General features: G+C 42.2%; 1 protein-coding gene across 12 annotated transcripts in view; it reads right to left on the reverse strand.

Annotated features, from left to right (window-relative positions):
* UNC13B (unc-13 homolog B) overlaps positions 1-18,045 on the reverse strand; it is a 210,299-nt gene that overhangs the window by 165,785 nt on the left and 26,469 nt on the right. For all 12 annotated transcript variants that reach the window (XM_085528481.1, XM_085528479.1, XM_085528476.1 and 9 more), the window contains exons 2-5: positions 11,488-11,517; positions 8,699-8,798; positions 4,824-4,941; positions 3,685-3,808 (exon numbers count right to left, since the gene is read on the reverse strand). In XM_085528481.1, coding sequence (XP_085384607.1) covers positions 3,685-3,808; positions 4,824-4,941; positions 8,699-8,798; positions 11,488-11,517 — 372 coding nt within the window. The remainder of the gene's footprint in view (positions 1-3,684; positions 3,809-4,823; positions 4,942-8,698; positions 8,799-11,487; positions 11,518-18,045) is intronic.

The raw sequence follows: 18,045 nt of genomic DNA on the forward strand, positions 1-18,045 counted from the left end.
GAGTCTTCACAGGTTCTCACTGAAATGCCTCTGCAGCGCTGAGCATTTCTCTTTCTACAGGGTTCCCAAAATAATAAAACAACAAAATCTATTTACTCCACCAGGTGGCTGCATGAAGATCAGCATGCCACCAGCCTGGGAGTGGTGAAAAGCATTTTCACTCCAATTATCTTACTAGAAAGTCTGGCACAGACACAAAGTGCTCCAGCTGAGGAGCCAAAAGCTCACACTTTGCTGCACTCTAGTCGTCCTGTTTCTCTAAGCTCTAATGTTTCAGAACTCAGGGATGGCAGAGCACATTAGGTGAGCCTGGTCGCCAGCACCACAGCTGATCACACACAGTTGCTCACTGCAGAAGTGCCCAGAGATTTGCTTTCTTCACCACAAACTAACACCATACCAGCAACACTACTACTGAAGACATGTCAAGATCTGCATTTGGAACCTGCAGTGCCTTACATGGAGATTACATCAAAGCCATCACAGATGTTCATCAGTCCATTACAAAACTAAACACGAACAAAGGTGAACTTCTGGATGACCTGAGGAAAAAGCATTTTATATCACCAAGTGCAGAAAAGAGTACAGCAGCCTGCCCTAGTCTCTCTTAGCAGGGGATTGCTCTCCAACTTCAAGCACGCAAAAACAAATTCATGTGAAAGAAAGGGGGAAAATATATATATATTAAAAATTACTTTTATTGCCTGCATCATGTACTATCACTAGTGACATCAGCACACTCTTGCATTTCTATCAGCTTTAGCTGCCACTCTTCTCCAGAGTACCAGTACAGAAATTTTAAGCTCACTAAGTGGAAGGAGGAAGAGCAAACCAACTCAGGACTACAGTGCAAACAATCTAGTTTTTCTTTCTTGCTTGTCTGCATGCACAGCCATGTTTTACATCAAGGACTTCACGTTCTTTGGTCTTCAGATTTGTTCTCTGTTGTCTTACAAACTTGCAAACTCCAGTGAAATACACCAGAACATTTTTAATATACATACTGAGCAACCTGGAATACTGCATCTGTGTGTGCATTCTCTAGCCTAAATAAAATAAAGCAGCCAGAAGCAATGGAAAAAGTCCAAAACCACAGCCAAACAGAAAATCACACTGTTCTGTTACAGCTGCTATCCCAGACAGATGTGTTTTACCAGACTTGGGAAGCAGTACAAGCAGCACATATGCACACATATCATTCAGATTCTGCTGCATCTGTAACAGACAGGAGACCTTCACAGGGAAACAAAACATGATGCACAACGCTCTTAAGTGTCACTGCAAACACATTAGGTCTACAGTGACAGAGCTGCTGACCAATGAACATTTACAGAAGATAAATGAACCATTTAGTTCTCTGTGTGAGTAAAAAGCAGCAGGTTCCAGATTACACAACAACACTGTATTAAGATTAACATGTGGGGAATAAAAAGACTGCACAGCTAACCCCTCAGCCACAGGGAGATGTCAGCAAATCCAGTCTGCATTAGGGAAGATGAAGAGGTAGTCCTATGGGTTGAGCTATCTCCATGCATGCCTTCAGTCCTACAGTACCACAAGGGCAAGGAGACAGCACCTGATCCATCTCACAGTTCCTCTCCTTCTCTACCCAACAGGCAACAGCAGTAGATACAATCATCGGAAGGGAAGCACTGGTTGAAATTATATGGGAAGATGCTATATTCCTAAGAAAAATATCCCAAAACAGAGTTCTAAGAAAGACAGTTGCACACTTCAAGCAGAGACCAGCAGAAGCCTTGGGCTTTCAGCAAACTGAAGTTCCCACTGTCTCCCAGACACTACAAAACTTTGGATAAACCAACAACTTTTCCACTGTAAAAAGTCTTCAATAAAACTGTGCCAAATTCTTGTTATTTCTGTGTTTGGCATAGAAAGTAAAGGGACAAATAATAGATGTGTTTTAAACGATCACTTGTCTTATTTCAAAGCCAAAAAAGTCTCAGTGTTTCCATTACTTACTTAACATTCCTGGTTTTCTTCACAAAATCCTATTTTTCAGAATTATATGTTATGGTTCTAAAGCAAAAGAAACAAGAGGCCTGTGTTCTGAGCATCACAATAGGGAGAAAACATGCTATTACATGGAATATTCATCATTTGTCAAATAACCATTCCCAGGGAGTTTGTTTTCTTGTACTTGAAAAATAACAAAATGTAAAAGCAAAAACATGATTTCAGAAGAAAGCAAATTCTCATTTGGATAACGAGTATAGAAAGAGGTCGTAACATCTTGTTCTTTTAAATCAGAGAGAATTTACAATCAACATCAGAATGAACACAAATGAGAAGGCATCAGCTATAGGCCTTACCTTAATCTACATGTTCTCTGTTATCTCCCTCTCAGAAGCCAATACATTTGCCCCAAAGAACTAATCTTTTACCCCACAAGGAAACAGTTGCTTCTCTCCTTACAAAATATCAATTTCAGTAACAGACTCCCAATTGATAGTAGACAGAAGTGTATCAGCAGGAGGGTTCTCATGAGAGAGAGCTCCACATTAACATTAGCCAACTTTGGACATTAGATAGTTCTCTCTTTCACAGACTGGACTGTAGTTAAAGAGCAGTGCCTGGTACCTCTACAAAACACTGCACCCAGCCTAATTTCCATCATCCAGCTGATTGTGCACTCAGAACAGTACAACCAGCTTTGCTCTCCGAGGACAAGATACAATTTAGATCGATTTTAGTGCTGCAGGACCAAAGCCCACATCCTGCCTTGCACCAGGAAGGAAAGTTATGAGACTAAGAGATGACCTAACTTCTTTCCATGACAGATGGCCAACCATGACAGCTGATGGCTGAATGCCAGCAACTGCACAAGTGCTCCACCAGTCCTTAGAGCATGATGCAAATTGTTCTTGCTGACAGGGGCTTACTTGCAAAATGAAACAAGCAACAGTCAAAAGGAGAAGAGATGAGCCTAGCAACGACATGCAATTCTGAAACACTGAAATGCCCAAGGCAGAATGAAAATGGGGGTTGAGGAGGAACCACATACACACAAACCACCAAAACAATCTCCCTTCTAGATCTCAAGGATCTGCCTTCCTCACTAAAGGAAGAAAAAATAAACTTTAAAAACAAAAACCACACTTGAGATGCATTTGCTCCAATTGGCTGCTTTTCCACACTCTGTGCTTTTCAAACAAAAGTAACCAGCAGAAGGGCAGTTATTCTTATGACACCAAGTTATTTATATACCTTGTTAATGATAATGTTCATCTGCTCTGACCATTAATGTTTCACTAACTGAACTGTGTGCTCTTAGCAGGGTTTAAGTGCACCTATCACATATACCTCATTCAAAAAAGCTCTAAGCACGCATTTGACCTCTTCTAGAGCCAAAATGTATCTAGATGCAAAGAAGCAAATGTTCTCTGTTTAGGAACAAAATGTCTGAGTGTACAATCCTAAAATATTATAAATAGTTTCTTAAACTGCTGCTAGTCTGAACATTCCAACACAGTCAGACCTTCACATTTTCCCTAGTGATTCTTATAAGTAAAAACCAAATGAGGAATGAACGCCAGCAATTTGATCTGCAGATAACTTCTGCTACAGAACTGCAAAAAAGCACAATGTAACTGTGAGACTCAATTTTCTCCCAGATGCTTGCTCTCTGCCCTCAATGCCTCAGGTAAGTAATAGAAATACACTCACCAAAAGGTAGTTCAAATCTTGTGTCCAGCAAAATTCTGTGAGGAGTCGGGTTTTTGGTTCCACAGATTTCATCACGTTTCATTACAACTTCTGCCTCTAATGTAGACCACTCCCCAGGACCTTCCTGTGAATCACAAGCCACAAACCAAGTTTCATGTCTGGCATGTCCTTTTGCAGTGACTCTCATACATTTGCCAAGATAAAAGTGTTCAGGAAGAACCTCACTGACCTCAAGACCTAGTACCTGTTTTAGGGACAAGGTCTAGCGGGCAATATTGGTGGTTGGTGGACAATTGATGATCTTAGAGGTCTTTCCCAACCTTAAAGATTCTATTTTTAATGCCTAATGACATCCATTCAGCTTGAGCTGGCTGCCTGGAATTCCAAATCCTGAACATAATGTAAAAGCAAGATTCAGAGATCTCACAGTAGAACTACTGACTTCTCCACGGAACTGCAAAGATAATTCCCCAGAGGCAGACACCGAAGAGTACCTGGTCAGCCAGAGAAACTAAGCTTTTTTAAACTAAGTTTAAAAAAAAAAAAAAACAAATCCTCCTTATTTACAAGAACTACCAAATTAAGTAGGCAGGAGAGCTACAGAAACTGGTGCATCCCATCTCCTACTTTTTTTCAGTACCTATCAGCACCTCTAGACATCTTCTAACACTGCAGGCAGAATATTTAAGAAAACGATGTAGACATGTTCTGAGCTTGCCTTAAAAGTCACTATGCCTGCTATCATGGCAGTTATAACATTCTATAAGGAACGTGCAGACATCTGAGCATCAGACTAAGCAGTAAGTGCTTAAGACCTCAGGCACATCAACTATACATGTTCCTCAACAGATTAAACTGTATCTCTGAGATCATTTGTAAGAAAAGTGATAGCTATGTAAGTTCAGTTTTGGTCTCACTGTTGATGGCCTTCTTCAAAACAAAAAAAGTAAAGCAAAATAAAGAACACACACACACACAAAAAAAGTGCAACACTGATGCAGTCCTTTTCCTTCACTCAACCTCAGCAGCCTTGCAAGTGGAAGTTCTGATGAGAAGCAAAATCCTGATCTGCACCAGGCTAGATTCAGAACACTATCAACATTGGAGCTGTCAAAATAAAGTTTGTGTGTTACTTTAACCTCATCAGATTGGCGAATGGCTTTCAAAGCAATCCACACAGTCCCAACCAGCGTGTCCCAGATAAGTCCTTTGTTCCATACTTCGACAATTAGGCCCAGGTCCAGCCGACTGATCTCACTGCAACAAAAGAAAAGACAGAGCAGGTGAGGAAAACGCTGAACATGAAACTGTTCTACTTCAGGTTCTGCATTACCGGTGCAATTGTCCCAGTAAAACTTTCCATGCTGCTACGTCAAGCTAAAGACAACTTCTGAAAGTATGTGGCCAGAACAGTTCATCCTTGCAGGGGACACTAATGTCTAATAAAGCATTTCCCGTCGTTTAAGTAAACGAAGACAGCAAAATAAAACCCTAAACTGTCTCATGTATGTACTGCCAATTGGAAACTCATCTCAACAGCTACAAGCACAAGAGGAGGAAATACAGCTTCAGTTGAAACAATGGCAAACCGTTCTTCCTCATCAGCCACCCCATGCACAGTGGGTACATTCTTACCATCAGAAACACATCAAACACAAGCATACTCTGTCAGGTCCTAATATGCTAACTACCTATCTCTGAACCTACCACATGCCAGGATTATCAATCCCAAACACTGCACAGATGCATCAGCAGCACTATCTCTTGCACGGAGCTCAGTTACTTTGTTCCTCTGTGTGGTACCACAAGGCTTTGAGCCACGTAAACCTCCAGCAACAGGTGGCAATACAGACAAGCAACCAGTGAGCACTAAGTTCTCAGAGATACTGTCTTTCAGTGAGCTGAGGATGCATCTCACCACCGCAAAGCTTAGCTTTATCCTAGAGACACCTCACAAGAGACAACTTTATCTGTAAGACTATTAAGGGAGGTTGGAGTCCCCATCCCCATGTGCATTTAAGAGAGGCACTAAAGGACTTGGTTTACCGATGGGACTCAGGCTGATGTTCAGACTGCTGATCACAGAGATCTTTGTCAATCTAAATGACTCAGTGGTTCTAAGTTTGGATACAGTTACTCAGCGTAGCCAAGCTAATAACCAGCCACCTGTGCAGTCACCTCTCTGCCTTCCCATTGCTTCTCCGTCGGAAAAATGACATTTAACTGATTGCACAGACAAGCCTGAAGTAACAAAAATCACTGGTTTTCTGTTGGCAGGATGAGTGTGAAGCCACAAACGGAATGAAAATAGATTTTCAGACATACTGTAAAATCACATTCTTTGCTTCAAAATACATTGACAGAATAAGATATTCACCAAGTGACTGTAAAGGGCTACAAAGGATATGGCACTAAAGAAAAAACAAAAGGATTTTCAGTACAACGGTTTTGATTGCCTTAGGATGTGTCTCCCTTCCTCCACCTTCTGGTTAGATGCAGAATAGCTTCAAAGAACAAAGAGCTGAGATTTTAATTTTATGCTCCTCATTTCCTCTCCCCTGCCCCCCTCCCATCCCCAAATTTAAATGAAAGACATTTTAACAGTTTTAGCACTCATTAAACCATTATGTTGAAATATTACAGCTTACACTTTCACAACAAAGGCGCTTGCTACAAATATGCAGCCCATTTAAAGCTCCTTCAGAATGTCCCCAAAGAAGATACTGAAGTGCTTTGCTGGCCTGGTAAACAGGCAAATTTCAAACATCTCCAAAGCAGCAAACTCTGTACTTCTCACAAGGAGTTGGGAGGCAAAAAAAGTCATTCAGAGACAGAAAGCATCTTCTTAGTTCCACTGTATTCTTTTACTATTCCTATAGAAACAGGTAAAGATAGACAGTAAAAGCATCCTTCACAGAGAGAAAAGTTACTGTGTTCTAAAATCTTTTCTAACTGCAGAAAGAATAAAAGCAAGCTAATGAACAGCAATATTGGAAAAATGGTATTGTTCCTGGGACAATTTAATGTATACATCGTGCAAAACATGCTCACTGCCACATGCAATGTATTCTTTTAAAGAAACACCTCAGAAACTGCACCGCTTCCTGGCTAAATCAGGGAAGATAATGGTGAGGTAGTTCAGCTAACACTCTGCTTTCATATCCCCTAGCAACTAATTATGGAGTGGCACGGTGACCTCGCAGCATGCAAAACTCCCAGCTGCAATCTGAGAGTAGTTCCAGGAGCTGTCACAGGGGAAGGAGGAGGAGCAATAATGAGAGCAGTCACCTAGCACAAACAAGTGCCACTCTTATAACCTCACTGAGTAGCTTCATAGGTACCCCTGGACACATCTGAAGATAGTTTCTACCCATGGGCACAACACTAACCACAGGAAGAAGTTAGAATGGGTACTGGCATGTGACTTCGCAGACAGATACAATCCTCTGCTGCAGCCTTACCCCCAGTCCTGCATGGATCATGTTAGTGGCAGCCACAGACTGCAGCAACAGGAATGGTAAAGCTGAGATGATGGTGCAATTCAGGAGCATATTTCACCAGACACTAAACTCTTCTTCCAGAAGCACACCCCTCAGGTGCTGCTCCAAAAGTAAATGAGGGGATATAATAGGGGAGAAAACAACACTGCTTTGACAGCAATGCTGTGCTGATCCAGGCAGCCTGAAGCAAAACCTCCCCACTTCAGGGAAGGGACAATAAATTGCTGCTGAGTTGGGTAATATACCTGTTATGCCCCATGAGCACCTCTTCCTACACAGGGTATATAAACATCTCAGTTCCCCTCAAAACCTGCACAACAGCTGTGTTCTGCACAAGACAACCACCACAATCCCCCAACCTAACAGCAAGTCCATGTCAGTTCAGGGAAAAAATAAAAACAAAACCACTTGAACTCCAGGATTTAGTTACTTTTGTTCACTTTGTCATACAAAGCTATAGCAGTTTTGTGTTAGGACTACAAAGAGCTGCATCAGAAGCTTTGAGAGCTGGACCTGGTTCTGCTCCTCATGGCAGGGACTGACAGCCCCTCCACTGCAACAGGGGACCTGCAAAGCACTTCCATGGACAGCAGGTTAATAGCAGAAATGTCACCATGAAAACAAGAGCAAGAAGAGCTAACACAGATCACTGTGCAGAGGCTCTGGGTGTACATACAGATCTTAACTGCCCTGACCAGCCTCATCAGAGGGCCTCCACCCACACCTTTTTCTCATGACTGAGGAGCTCCATTTAAGCCCAGAAATGGGCCTCTAGTAAACTACATAATATTAAGTAACCTGAACTGCAGATGTGCTCATCTCTGGCTTAGCCACAGCTGTACTCCATGTCTGCCCTCAGACCAACATCAGCCCAGACCCAGCATAAACTGACTTCTTATGGCAACCTCAGCCTTGCCACTATGGGCCTGACTGGCAATTGCAGGACTACATCTGACCCTGATTACCATTACCAGACATAATCCCAAGTCTGACTTTCTAACGTGCACTCCCTGCTTAACCTCGGAGCTGCCTCATTACTTTGAGCTTGTCTGACGGCCTGGTCTCTCAGCAGAAGCTCACTTTGTCCTTAGAGTTGCCCTGCTCACATTCCATGAGTACTGTGGGTCTCAGCACTGACTGGTGAGCTCCTGCTCTGCCAGATGTTATACTGCATTCTGCTTCTGGCTCTTCATCCTCCAAGGAGTATCCAAGTCCACACTGCACCCTACCAAACAGGTCTGAGAACAGGAATCAGGAAAACTTTTATCATTAAAAGACACAAGCTTGTGTCGTCCGCCAATCCAGGGCCCCACAGAAATGATCTCCAGTCTCACACCTCCTTGAGCACAGGTCAGTGTATACAACAGAAAAGTAAATTACTGAAGTTGTCATCAGTTTGTGAATTTCACTCACTTAACTACTTAGTCCATTTAACACATCACAAAAGCACCTTGAAAGAAGTGTCAGTGCTCTCACTCCACAGCCACCTCACTAGTGCACAGCACAGTACTTACAACATGAAGTCCTGTTCCCAGCATGGTTGATCACCTCGCACTGCTACTGTTGTGCTCTTCACATTTTGCACTTTCAGGGTCACATAGGTATTGAATTTATCTGGGGAACAAGAGGCAAAAAGTTATCTTCTACAATTTACCATTTCATCACACAAGCACAAAATTTCAAGGTTTTTAAATCTATACACTGCATCCTAGGGAGACCCAAAACCAAAATCTAAGGTAGGAAGACTTCAATGAGTTAAGAACTTGAAGTGTTGGAGGTGATTTTCACCTTCTATCAAAGTCTGATTCGTAAATTTTTAGAGGTTCATAAAAACAGACAACTCAGCAGCTGCAGTAGTCAGAGACAAAAGATGGACTGTAAAATCCTGAAGAACTCTTAACATTGCAAATGACTACCTCCTCAAGTGCAGATGAGAGGAGGAAATGGGACAGGGAGGTGATTGTCCCTCTCTAATCTGCCCTCTCGAGGCCCCATCTGGAGTTCTGTGTTCAGGTCTGGAGCCCCCAGTACAAGAAAGGTGTAGAGCTTTTGGAGAGGGTCCAGAGAAGGGCCACAGAGATGAGCAGAGGTTTGGAGCACCTCCCCTACAAAGACAGGCTGAGGGAGCTGGGCTTGTGCAGCCTGGAGAAGAGGAGGCTGCAAGGAGACCCCACTGCAGCCTTTCAGTATTGATAAAGGGGATTATAAAAAGGAGGGGAACAAACTTTTTACAAGGGGAGACAGTAACAGAACAAGGGGAAATGCCTTTAAGCTTAAGGAGGGAAGGTTTAGACTGGATGTAGGGGAAAGATCTTTACTGTAAGAGTGGTGAAGTGTTGGAACAGACTGCCCAGAGAGGCAGTGGGTGCCCCATCCCTGGAGGTGTTCAAGGCCAGGTTGGATGGGGGCCCTGGGCAACTGGTTTAGTATTAAATGTGGAGGCTGGTGGCCCTGCTTGTGACAGGGGGGTTGGAACCTGCTGATCCTTGAGGTCCCTCCCAATTCAAGCCACTCTATGATTCTATAAAACAGCACGAAGAAATATGCCCCATCATGTGGACCATACAGAGTTAAAATAAAAAAGCATGAGGCAGTAGTGCCAATCATGCTGTCTCTTCCTGACCTAACTGCTCTCATAGTTACTATCTGGTTTTCCATCCCTGAGTCCACAAATAAACTTTAAAGACAAGTCAGAGGCAGAAGGAAAATAGTGACTTATGCTGATTGTGATAAAACGGATCTGTGCTGCTTAAACGAGCTGACCCAGAAGAACGGTGTTATGCTCATTATTTTGATATACTAGGATATGCTCAGATGCTTTGTCTTCTAAATCTGAATTAAAAAAAAAACTGGATGAGGCTTCTTTTCTAGTTCCTACTGCCTCTTTGCTAGCAAGACTAGAAGCTGCCAAGCACAGACACACAAGAAGTTTGAATACAAGCATCTGAGAATGAACAGAGTACCCACCTCATACCTATCTATCAGTTTTGCCAAACCTTGAATAAGACTTAAACTAATTAACTATGAAGCAGTATACAACTTTCAATACTTGGATGTTTGCTGTACCCCAGTATATGTTAAATCACAGCTCATTTTAATGCTGCTAAAATTCATATTGCTGTGAGATACTATAGCACACCTCAGCATCTAGCTTCAAATATCCTGACAGGGACCAGAAGCTATAGCTATCTACGTTCTAATTTACTTCCTTCTGGGACACTGGGCTTGTTAGTGAAGCCATACACTCACACACTTGTGTTTAGCTACAGTACAGGACAAATACTTCACAGCTCTGAGTACTGTTCTTGGTTGGAAAAAGGCTAAGGTACATAATGTCCACTTCCACTCTGTATATTCAGCTTTACTTCCCTGGAAAAAACTAGGTTTGTTTACACACACCTATTGACCTGACATGGAATGAGGGCAAGGAGAAAGCAACAGAACATGCACAGAAGTGGGAAGCTTTCAGGTATAACCCAAGAGCTACTACTGAAGAGAATACGGTTGAACAAATACATCATGAATACAGCTGTGCAACTGATTTTGATCTGAGCACTGTTCTAGATGATGTTCCAGAGGCAATAGTCATTCTTTCCTTTAAATATTCCATTAATAATATTTAAAACACTTTTATAGACCTCCTAAATCTGAGTTCTAAGAAGGAAAAAAAAAATGAATTGCTTATTCTTCTGTAAACAGAACACGAAATTTTATTCAACAAACATATTTACCTGCTAAGGATTCCTTGTGTAGCATAGTGAAATGTTTGTTTAGGCTGGAAATGCTGGGTGCCACCAACTATTTATTTTTAACTATACTGTGTGGACACAGAACCTGGCAGATGGTATTTCAATCCCAACCACAGCCATTAAGGACCACTACACAAGTGAATCACTCCTGAGATACCATCCAGCAGCCCCCATCAGATCAAGGAGTCTTGTCCACCGAAACCAGACAGCCACATACTCACTCTGCCTGCTGGATGTTTTCAGATCTTGTTTTTAACATGCCAAGGAGAAGGGCGAAAGGAAAGGGCAGGATGGAGTGGGAAGAGGAAACCTTCCTTAGAGGAAACCTTTCCTCACCCACAGCCTATGCAGGTCAGGAGAGCAGGTGGATATTTCTCAATACTATGTCCACTTTAGGCTTTCTCTTAACTCAGAGACTCTTGAGGTAGCTTTTGTCTCTCATAAAAGAACATGGAGCGGTAAAGAGAAGCAGAGGAAAACCAGAGGCAGCAGTGTGAACAGAACCCACTGCTGCAACACACAAAACTCATCAGAACAAACAGAGCACGTCTTACCTGGAGGTCCCTGCAGTTTAGCTTTTTTTACTGTAAAGAGAAAAAAAAAAGAAAAAAGAAGAATCTGTTAGTGATTTTGTCCTGTTATAGTTGTATCAAAGGACATTACATTAATTTGAGAACACTGAACAGCAGAGGCTCAGAAGCCAATGAACTGTACTCTTCTTCAGCTTAACAGACCTGGTAACAGAGCCTCCTCCGTACCCTATTCCACCTTTCAAAAACAAATCATAGGATTACAATTTGGAAAGCAATTGGATACGGCTTATGCACAGAAATTTTAAAATTAGCTTTTTCTGCTTAGTAAGATGTTATTTCATACAACCTCACAATGTAACAAATATTCCAAAAGAAATACAGAATTCTTTATAAGCAAAGAATCACTACTCAACGGTGCTGAGCAGACTCAACTAAAACCTGAAATAACCAAACCCAAATAGTACCTCTGGTGCAACATCTGTAAATCAGATTGACCTGCCATGCCAAATAAACAGAAGTCTGCATTCAAAAATCCCTTTTCAGAGCTCACTTCTGTTAATTCAATTCCAGGATGATATTTATTAAAAAAAAAAAAAAAAAAAAAAAAAAAAAAGTGGTTAGAACACAAAACTGCACTGGCTCTTCTCACAGTGAATGGAGAAGGTCTATTTTACCAAGGGGAGATTCTGCTTACAGGACTCTTTTGAAAGCTCATATCCTCACCAGTATTGCTAAGCATATGCACTAAGATGAGACATCTTTAAGCATAAGGTAGTTTTCAGGAAGCCCAGCCATTCACAGGCAAGTCCTACACCACTGCTACACTGCACAAGAAGGGCAGCAGAGGGGGAATGATTTTCCTTGGAGATCCTTCACCATTATGGTGCTTCTCTACAGACAAGACAACATTTAAATCAAAGTCCTGTCTGTGACACTTCATGAAAAGTGAGAATAAGTAAATAAACCAAGTCTTCCCAGTCTCTGCAATTGTCTGTGTGCTATGAAAGGCAGGAGAATAAAACAGACTATTGAAATAATAGGAAAGATAAAACACAAGATGGCAGAAAAGGTTTAAAATCATTGGGGGCGGGGGGTGGGGAGGGAAATACAACAGTAAAACATATGTTAATGTTACATTTCAGTTTTACAGAGAGATTCTTATGGTCCACTCTTCTATCTGATGGGTATTTTCCTGACTAGGTGCACCGTAATATCAGCCACTGGTTTAGGATTAGGCATGCCAAGTTAGTGTGAGGTTCAGACAATGCTTTACACAATCCTTGTGAATGGGAACACGCTCACATTCACATAAAGGGAACGTGGCCGTTCTGAACAGCCGTGGATTCGATCTCACCTTTAACATCTGCTTGCAAATCAGAGGGATGCAGACACACGGAGTGCCTGAGCAGATGGCCAAAAGATTACATCCCCACTAAATCCAGCACATGACTTATCAGCTGGTCACTCATCACTCTACAACAAAATCTACATCCTTACACAGAGGCCAATAACGTGCCATGGACAGGCTGAGGGAGGAGAGGGAAGAATGAAAGGATGTGGTTTCATTAGTGCTCTTAAAAAGAAAAGCAGTGCTGGAAGCAGAGCATTCAGAATCCATTTTCATGATCAGAAGTTTGACAAATAGTTTCCTTTTCCCTGTGAGACATGAGTGCAGCACTAATGTCCTTTTGAGAGTAGGCCATGTAATCTAACTTCTGCAGTAGCTGTTTCCAGCCAAACAGCAGTATTGATTCTTATTTCCATTTCCCTCTCTGCTTTTCTCACCTCTTGCAGGCGCTCAGACTTCAGTGCACAGCAATATGCAGCACTAGGTCCAAAGGTTGCTTAAAAAGGAACGAGACCACAGCAGAAGGTTAATGCTATCCAAGACTGAGCCACCACACCAAATCCACTGCCTGTGCACCCTCACAGCATGCACAGGGAACAGAGGGAATCCTGCTTGGCAGAGAAAGACTGGCAAGACCATGCTCTAGGCCTGGAGGTCTGTTACATTTTCTATCAGCTACACTGAGACTTTGATAGCAGTTTTGCTGTCTGAACCCTGGATCAACTGCTCTAGCATATGTAAGCATAACAGGGTCAGAAACTCAACAGCTCCTGCACACTTCTTGAAAGCTATTTATAAACCCATCAGAGGTGGGTAAGTGGTGCAATACTGGCACAACTAGCAAGGACTGTTCTGCCCTGAGGATCCTACAGGTACTTTCCCCTCCCCAGGAAATCAAATATTTTCCAAGCACAAACCCTGCACATCCTCACCTCCTTTTTTTTCTTTCTCACTACCTGAATCACTAAAGATGCTCTAAGCTGGAGGGAGCAGAAGCCTTGCAGTGATTTTGACCCATGATTTTCAACTCAGCCATTGTTCTGCATTGAATGTTCCCTATAAAAGCTCTGCAGCACTGTAGGTATGCTGTTAAACGCAACTGCATATGCAATAGCAGAACAGTAGTACTGACTGTGCCATGAAATTCTTCTCATTCCTTCGTGACTCTAAAAAGGAGAGAGCTGGATGAAACAGCAGCTTACTGGTTTCCCAAGCCTGTTGTACCAATTCAGCATGGTGCAGCCACCATGCCATTTCAAGCCTGGGACAGGTTCAAAAAGACATGTTCTGCTGCACTCTCATACTTTCAGAACAGAACTATGTATAGAAGGAAAAGACTTTCCTGAAAAGTTCAGAGGAAAATTAAAGCCACAGAAGCCCCCAGGAACCCACTGGGGCTCAGCAGCAGCCTCCTTCACAGGCAAGAGCAAGGTCTACTTGAATCCATCCCCTGTACACAGAGAGCTGCTGAGTTAAAGTGGTCATTGCAACCGAGACATTACTTCAACCGTATGGACAGATAAGAGACTTAAGTCACGTTTATTACATTATGCTTTGTCTTTCTGCCAAGGAAAACAAACCACTGGTTTACATAAAACCATTGTTCCGCTGAACGAGTGAGGAGAGTGCTTTACGTACATCCTTCAAGAATGACGTGTTGGAAACACAGTGGGTACCTTTGTGGACCAGCAGATCTAACAGCTGAGATCACATGCACAATCAATAGAGATTAACATTATGCTATGGCTTGATTTGAAGGGAGGGCTGAGCTGACCAGAGTGCTAGGGAGCAGAAGAAAGAAGAACCACTACAAAATGCCACTTTACTTGACAACTGGCAGAGAGCAAGGATCCAGCACAGGCTTCCTTCAGGACCAGAAAGATTCAGATTGCACCTAAAGTCACCATTTTTCTGACTTAATACTCAAATACTCCAAAAAGCCACCACCTGTTTGCCTACAACAGCTTTGGGGAAACCTGGATGGCCTCAGCAGCAAGCCACCTGAACCAATACATTGTTCTCAACTGTAGTCCAGGATAAACGAAGTGGTTGAGTGTTTATTTTTATGGTTATTTTAAAATTATGTTTATTTTTAATAAAAAGACATCAAGAAATAAGCACTTTAAAATTACAACTCCTGTCCATGTAACAAAGAGCTTTCCTTAATTTTACCACTCTAAATGCCCACAGCACAACCTGTTTCATCTTTCTCAAGGTCCTGGGAATCACACCAAGCAAGAGGAGGGCAAGCTCCTTTCAGCAACCACCTACACCTAAAACTCAACCGCTTTCATTCTTGGATTCTCTCAGAGGCGAAGGAAAGCTTCTATTCTCTTTTCTGTGGTAGCAAATTGATATACCCAGGGGATTTTCATTTTGCCAGATGTCTTGACATTGAATCCCTCTTAATTCACATCAATTAGCATTTTCCTGCTCCAGATGATCTGCAAATTCATTACCCTGTCCAGAGACACACAAAGCTACAAGTTTTATTTGATTTACAATACAATTTCCAACAACGCTTCCTAAAAGTCACCCTTTCGGTCCACAGGACAGTGACTTATAGCAGCTGGGACACAAGCGACTCCTTGGAAGGGTTTTCCAGATTCCTCTAGCACACAACATTAATCCTATTTCAACTTCTGAACATTGGAGATAGCAGACCCAGGAAATCACTACATGAAATACACATCCCAGTAAGCATGCAGATAACCAGACTTCAATAGCATTTGTCTGCCCTGTACTAGTTTAACATACAGCAGTGCCTGCAAGCCCACAAACCCACAGGCAGACAGCATTTTCCTTGCCTGCCTCCTTCTGTAGCTTGGACACCTCATGCCTTGAGCCTGACAGATATTTCCAGCGGGGAAGGGACACTGCAGCTTCCTCTGCTTCACCCCATCACCTTTTTCTTTGCAGAATTTACACTGCCCTGAGCTCTTCAGTTGTACAGGCAGAACTCTGGTGGGCAAAGTACTGAAATCCATCAAGAAAAAGCAAATTTCATTATACACAGAAACTATATATCATTGTCTTGTCAAAACCTGCACTATTACTGCCATAGCTCATGGACATCAGAGTGGCATAGCACACCAGCACTCTATTTCCTTCTCAAGGATTTGGAGAGATATCGGAACAGCAGGATGGCCTATCTGTGGAAAAAAGCAAACAAACATTTAGTATACCATGTTATCAGAACATGCATCTGACTTTGCAGTCCCTTTCCACAAGGGATATTTTACCATCTCTCTCTTTTTTTTCTGGGCTTCTCTCCTTTTTATTTTTAAATAAAACTCAACTCCCGTTAGCAAAAAACTCTTTCATTACAAGGCCCTACTTCCCTAACAGATATTTCCTGCAAAAGAAGGGTGACAATTCAGTTTACTTTCTACAGTTGTTTAATGCAGTAGGCAGTTAATAAACGTAGGCTTCTAACACTCTCAATGATAGAATTGACTCAGACAGTTGGAGAGACATCTGGATCTTATTTACAGGTTAATCTGTTACCAGATTTGGTTTGACACACTGACTTAACAACACACAGGTCTTCGTGCCCATTAACTGAAGATTTTTGGATGCACTCTTGCTGGCTGCTCAGCTCAAGAACTCACCTACCTGAAATACTCCTTGAACAGCCTCAACAATCAAAATTCAAGAATACAAAAGGCAATTCTAGAAACTTGTCAAAGAGCAGCAATTTGTATACAAAAATGTACATATATATATATACATATATATATACACACACACACATAATTAGTGCTACAGAGCACATGCTGTGGCAATTGCAATGATGAAGAGTTCTAAGATAAAAATCAAACCAATATCTCAATAAAAATAAATAAATAAGAAGCCAAACAAACAAGAAAAACAATGCTGAGATCAAAAGCATCTTATTGGAAGGACAGGGAAAATGAAATGAAAATTACGCTTATAATTTCACCCAATAAAACCCTAGAGATCTTACCAATAAAACGCTTAAAACACTGATATGCTGTTTTGTAAACCATAGCTCAAATAATTACTGCACTGAGCATTAGTACTTAGTGAAACTCCTGCTTTGCAGCAAGGAAGCTGCAAGAGCTGATTTACAGCTGACCTCAGAATCAGCTTCCTGAAAGTCAGAAGGAAGCATTCTATTGATTTCAGATAAACAGCAGCTGAAAGGAGCTTGATTGCTTCTCCTATCTAGGTAAAAAGCAAATACTCAGGAGCCTTACAGCCACGAAAAACTGGAGACAGATGCTGGGAAGCTGAAAAGAAGGTAGAGGATGCAATCCTTGAACTTTACAACCACAGTAAGAGATCAGGGCTGCTGCTGAATCCAGCATCTCATTACCCATTCCTAAAGGCTGGTCAAAAACCAGCTTTCAGGAGCTCCTCTAACTACACTGGAGACACAGAGCCCCAAAGTTATGCCCAGTTTAAACACTGCTCTCCTGAGAGCCCTTTATGTCATCACTCACTTCTCCAGCCTCTCTGACAATAATCATCATCTCAGTGCAGGCTGACAAAGTAATTCTAGGAAGTGGAGAGATGCTTAGTTAGAAGTGTGCTTTACAATTCCAGATTTTGAGGGGCTACAAGCAGGGTTCAGTCCCTTACTGCTACAGTCCTTGCTCCTCTGGAATGGACACACACACACTGCTTGGCTGAGTAATCCCTCCTAGCTGTGGGCAGACTTAGCATCACCCCTGCTCGGTCTGTGTTTTCTTCAAGAATAGAGAAAAGATGCACCAAAATTATGTATGTTGTGATTAACAAATCAAGAGATGATGCTTTTCTGTGACGTCTGCTTGGGGTAGAGGGAGAAGCAACGGGTGGTGATTGAGAAACATATTTGATCCTATGTGTGCAAGAAAGCATATTTTAAACAAGACAGCAATAGAGGGTGTAACCAACACCCCCGATTCTGCAGAAGAACTCAACCTGTAGAGATGTAACGTCCAAACACTAAAGCCAGCTGCCGAAAAGCACAACTCAGAGAAATCCTCTGTCATCTTTTTCTTCCATTCTTGGCCTGCCAACACACATACATACTGCAGAAGATTCCCTGGAGTTTCTGCTCAGCAGCTGCTTTGAACTGAGCAGTGAGGACAGGAACAAAATCTCCTACTCAAAGCAGAGATTATGGAGAGGTTAATCCTCCTGACGCTGGCAACACAGACAGCTCTGTCAGGTGACCTGGTTCCCCAACCAAGAGGTGAACTAAACAGGAATCCAAGCTGCCT

The sequence above is a fragment of the Coturnix japonica genome, chromosome Z (genome assembly GCF_054131305.1).
Source record: "Coturnix japonica strain WE chromosome Z, WE-NBRP24, whole genome shotgun sequence".
NCBI lineage: Eukaryota > Metazoa > Chordata > Aves > Galliformes > Phasianidae > Coturnix > Coturnix japonica.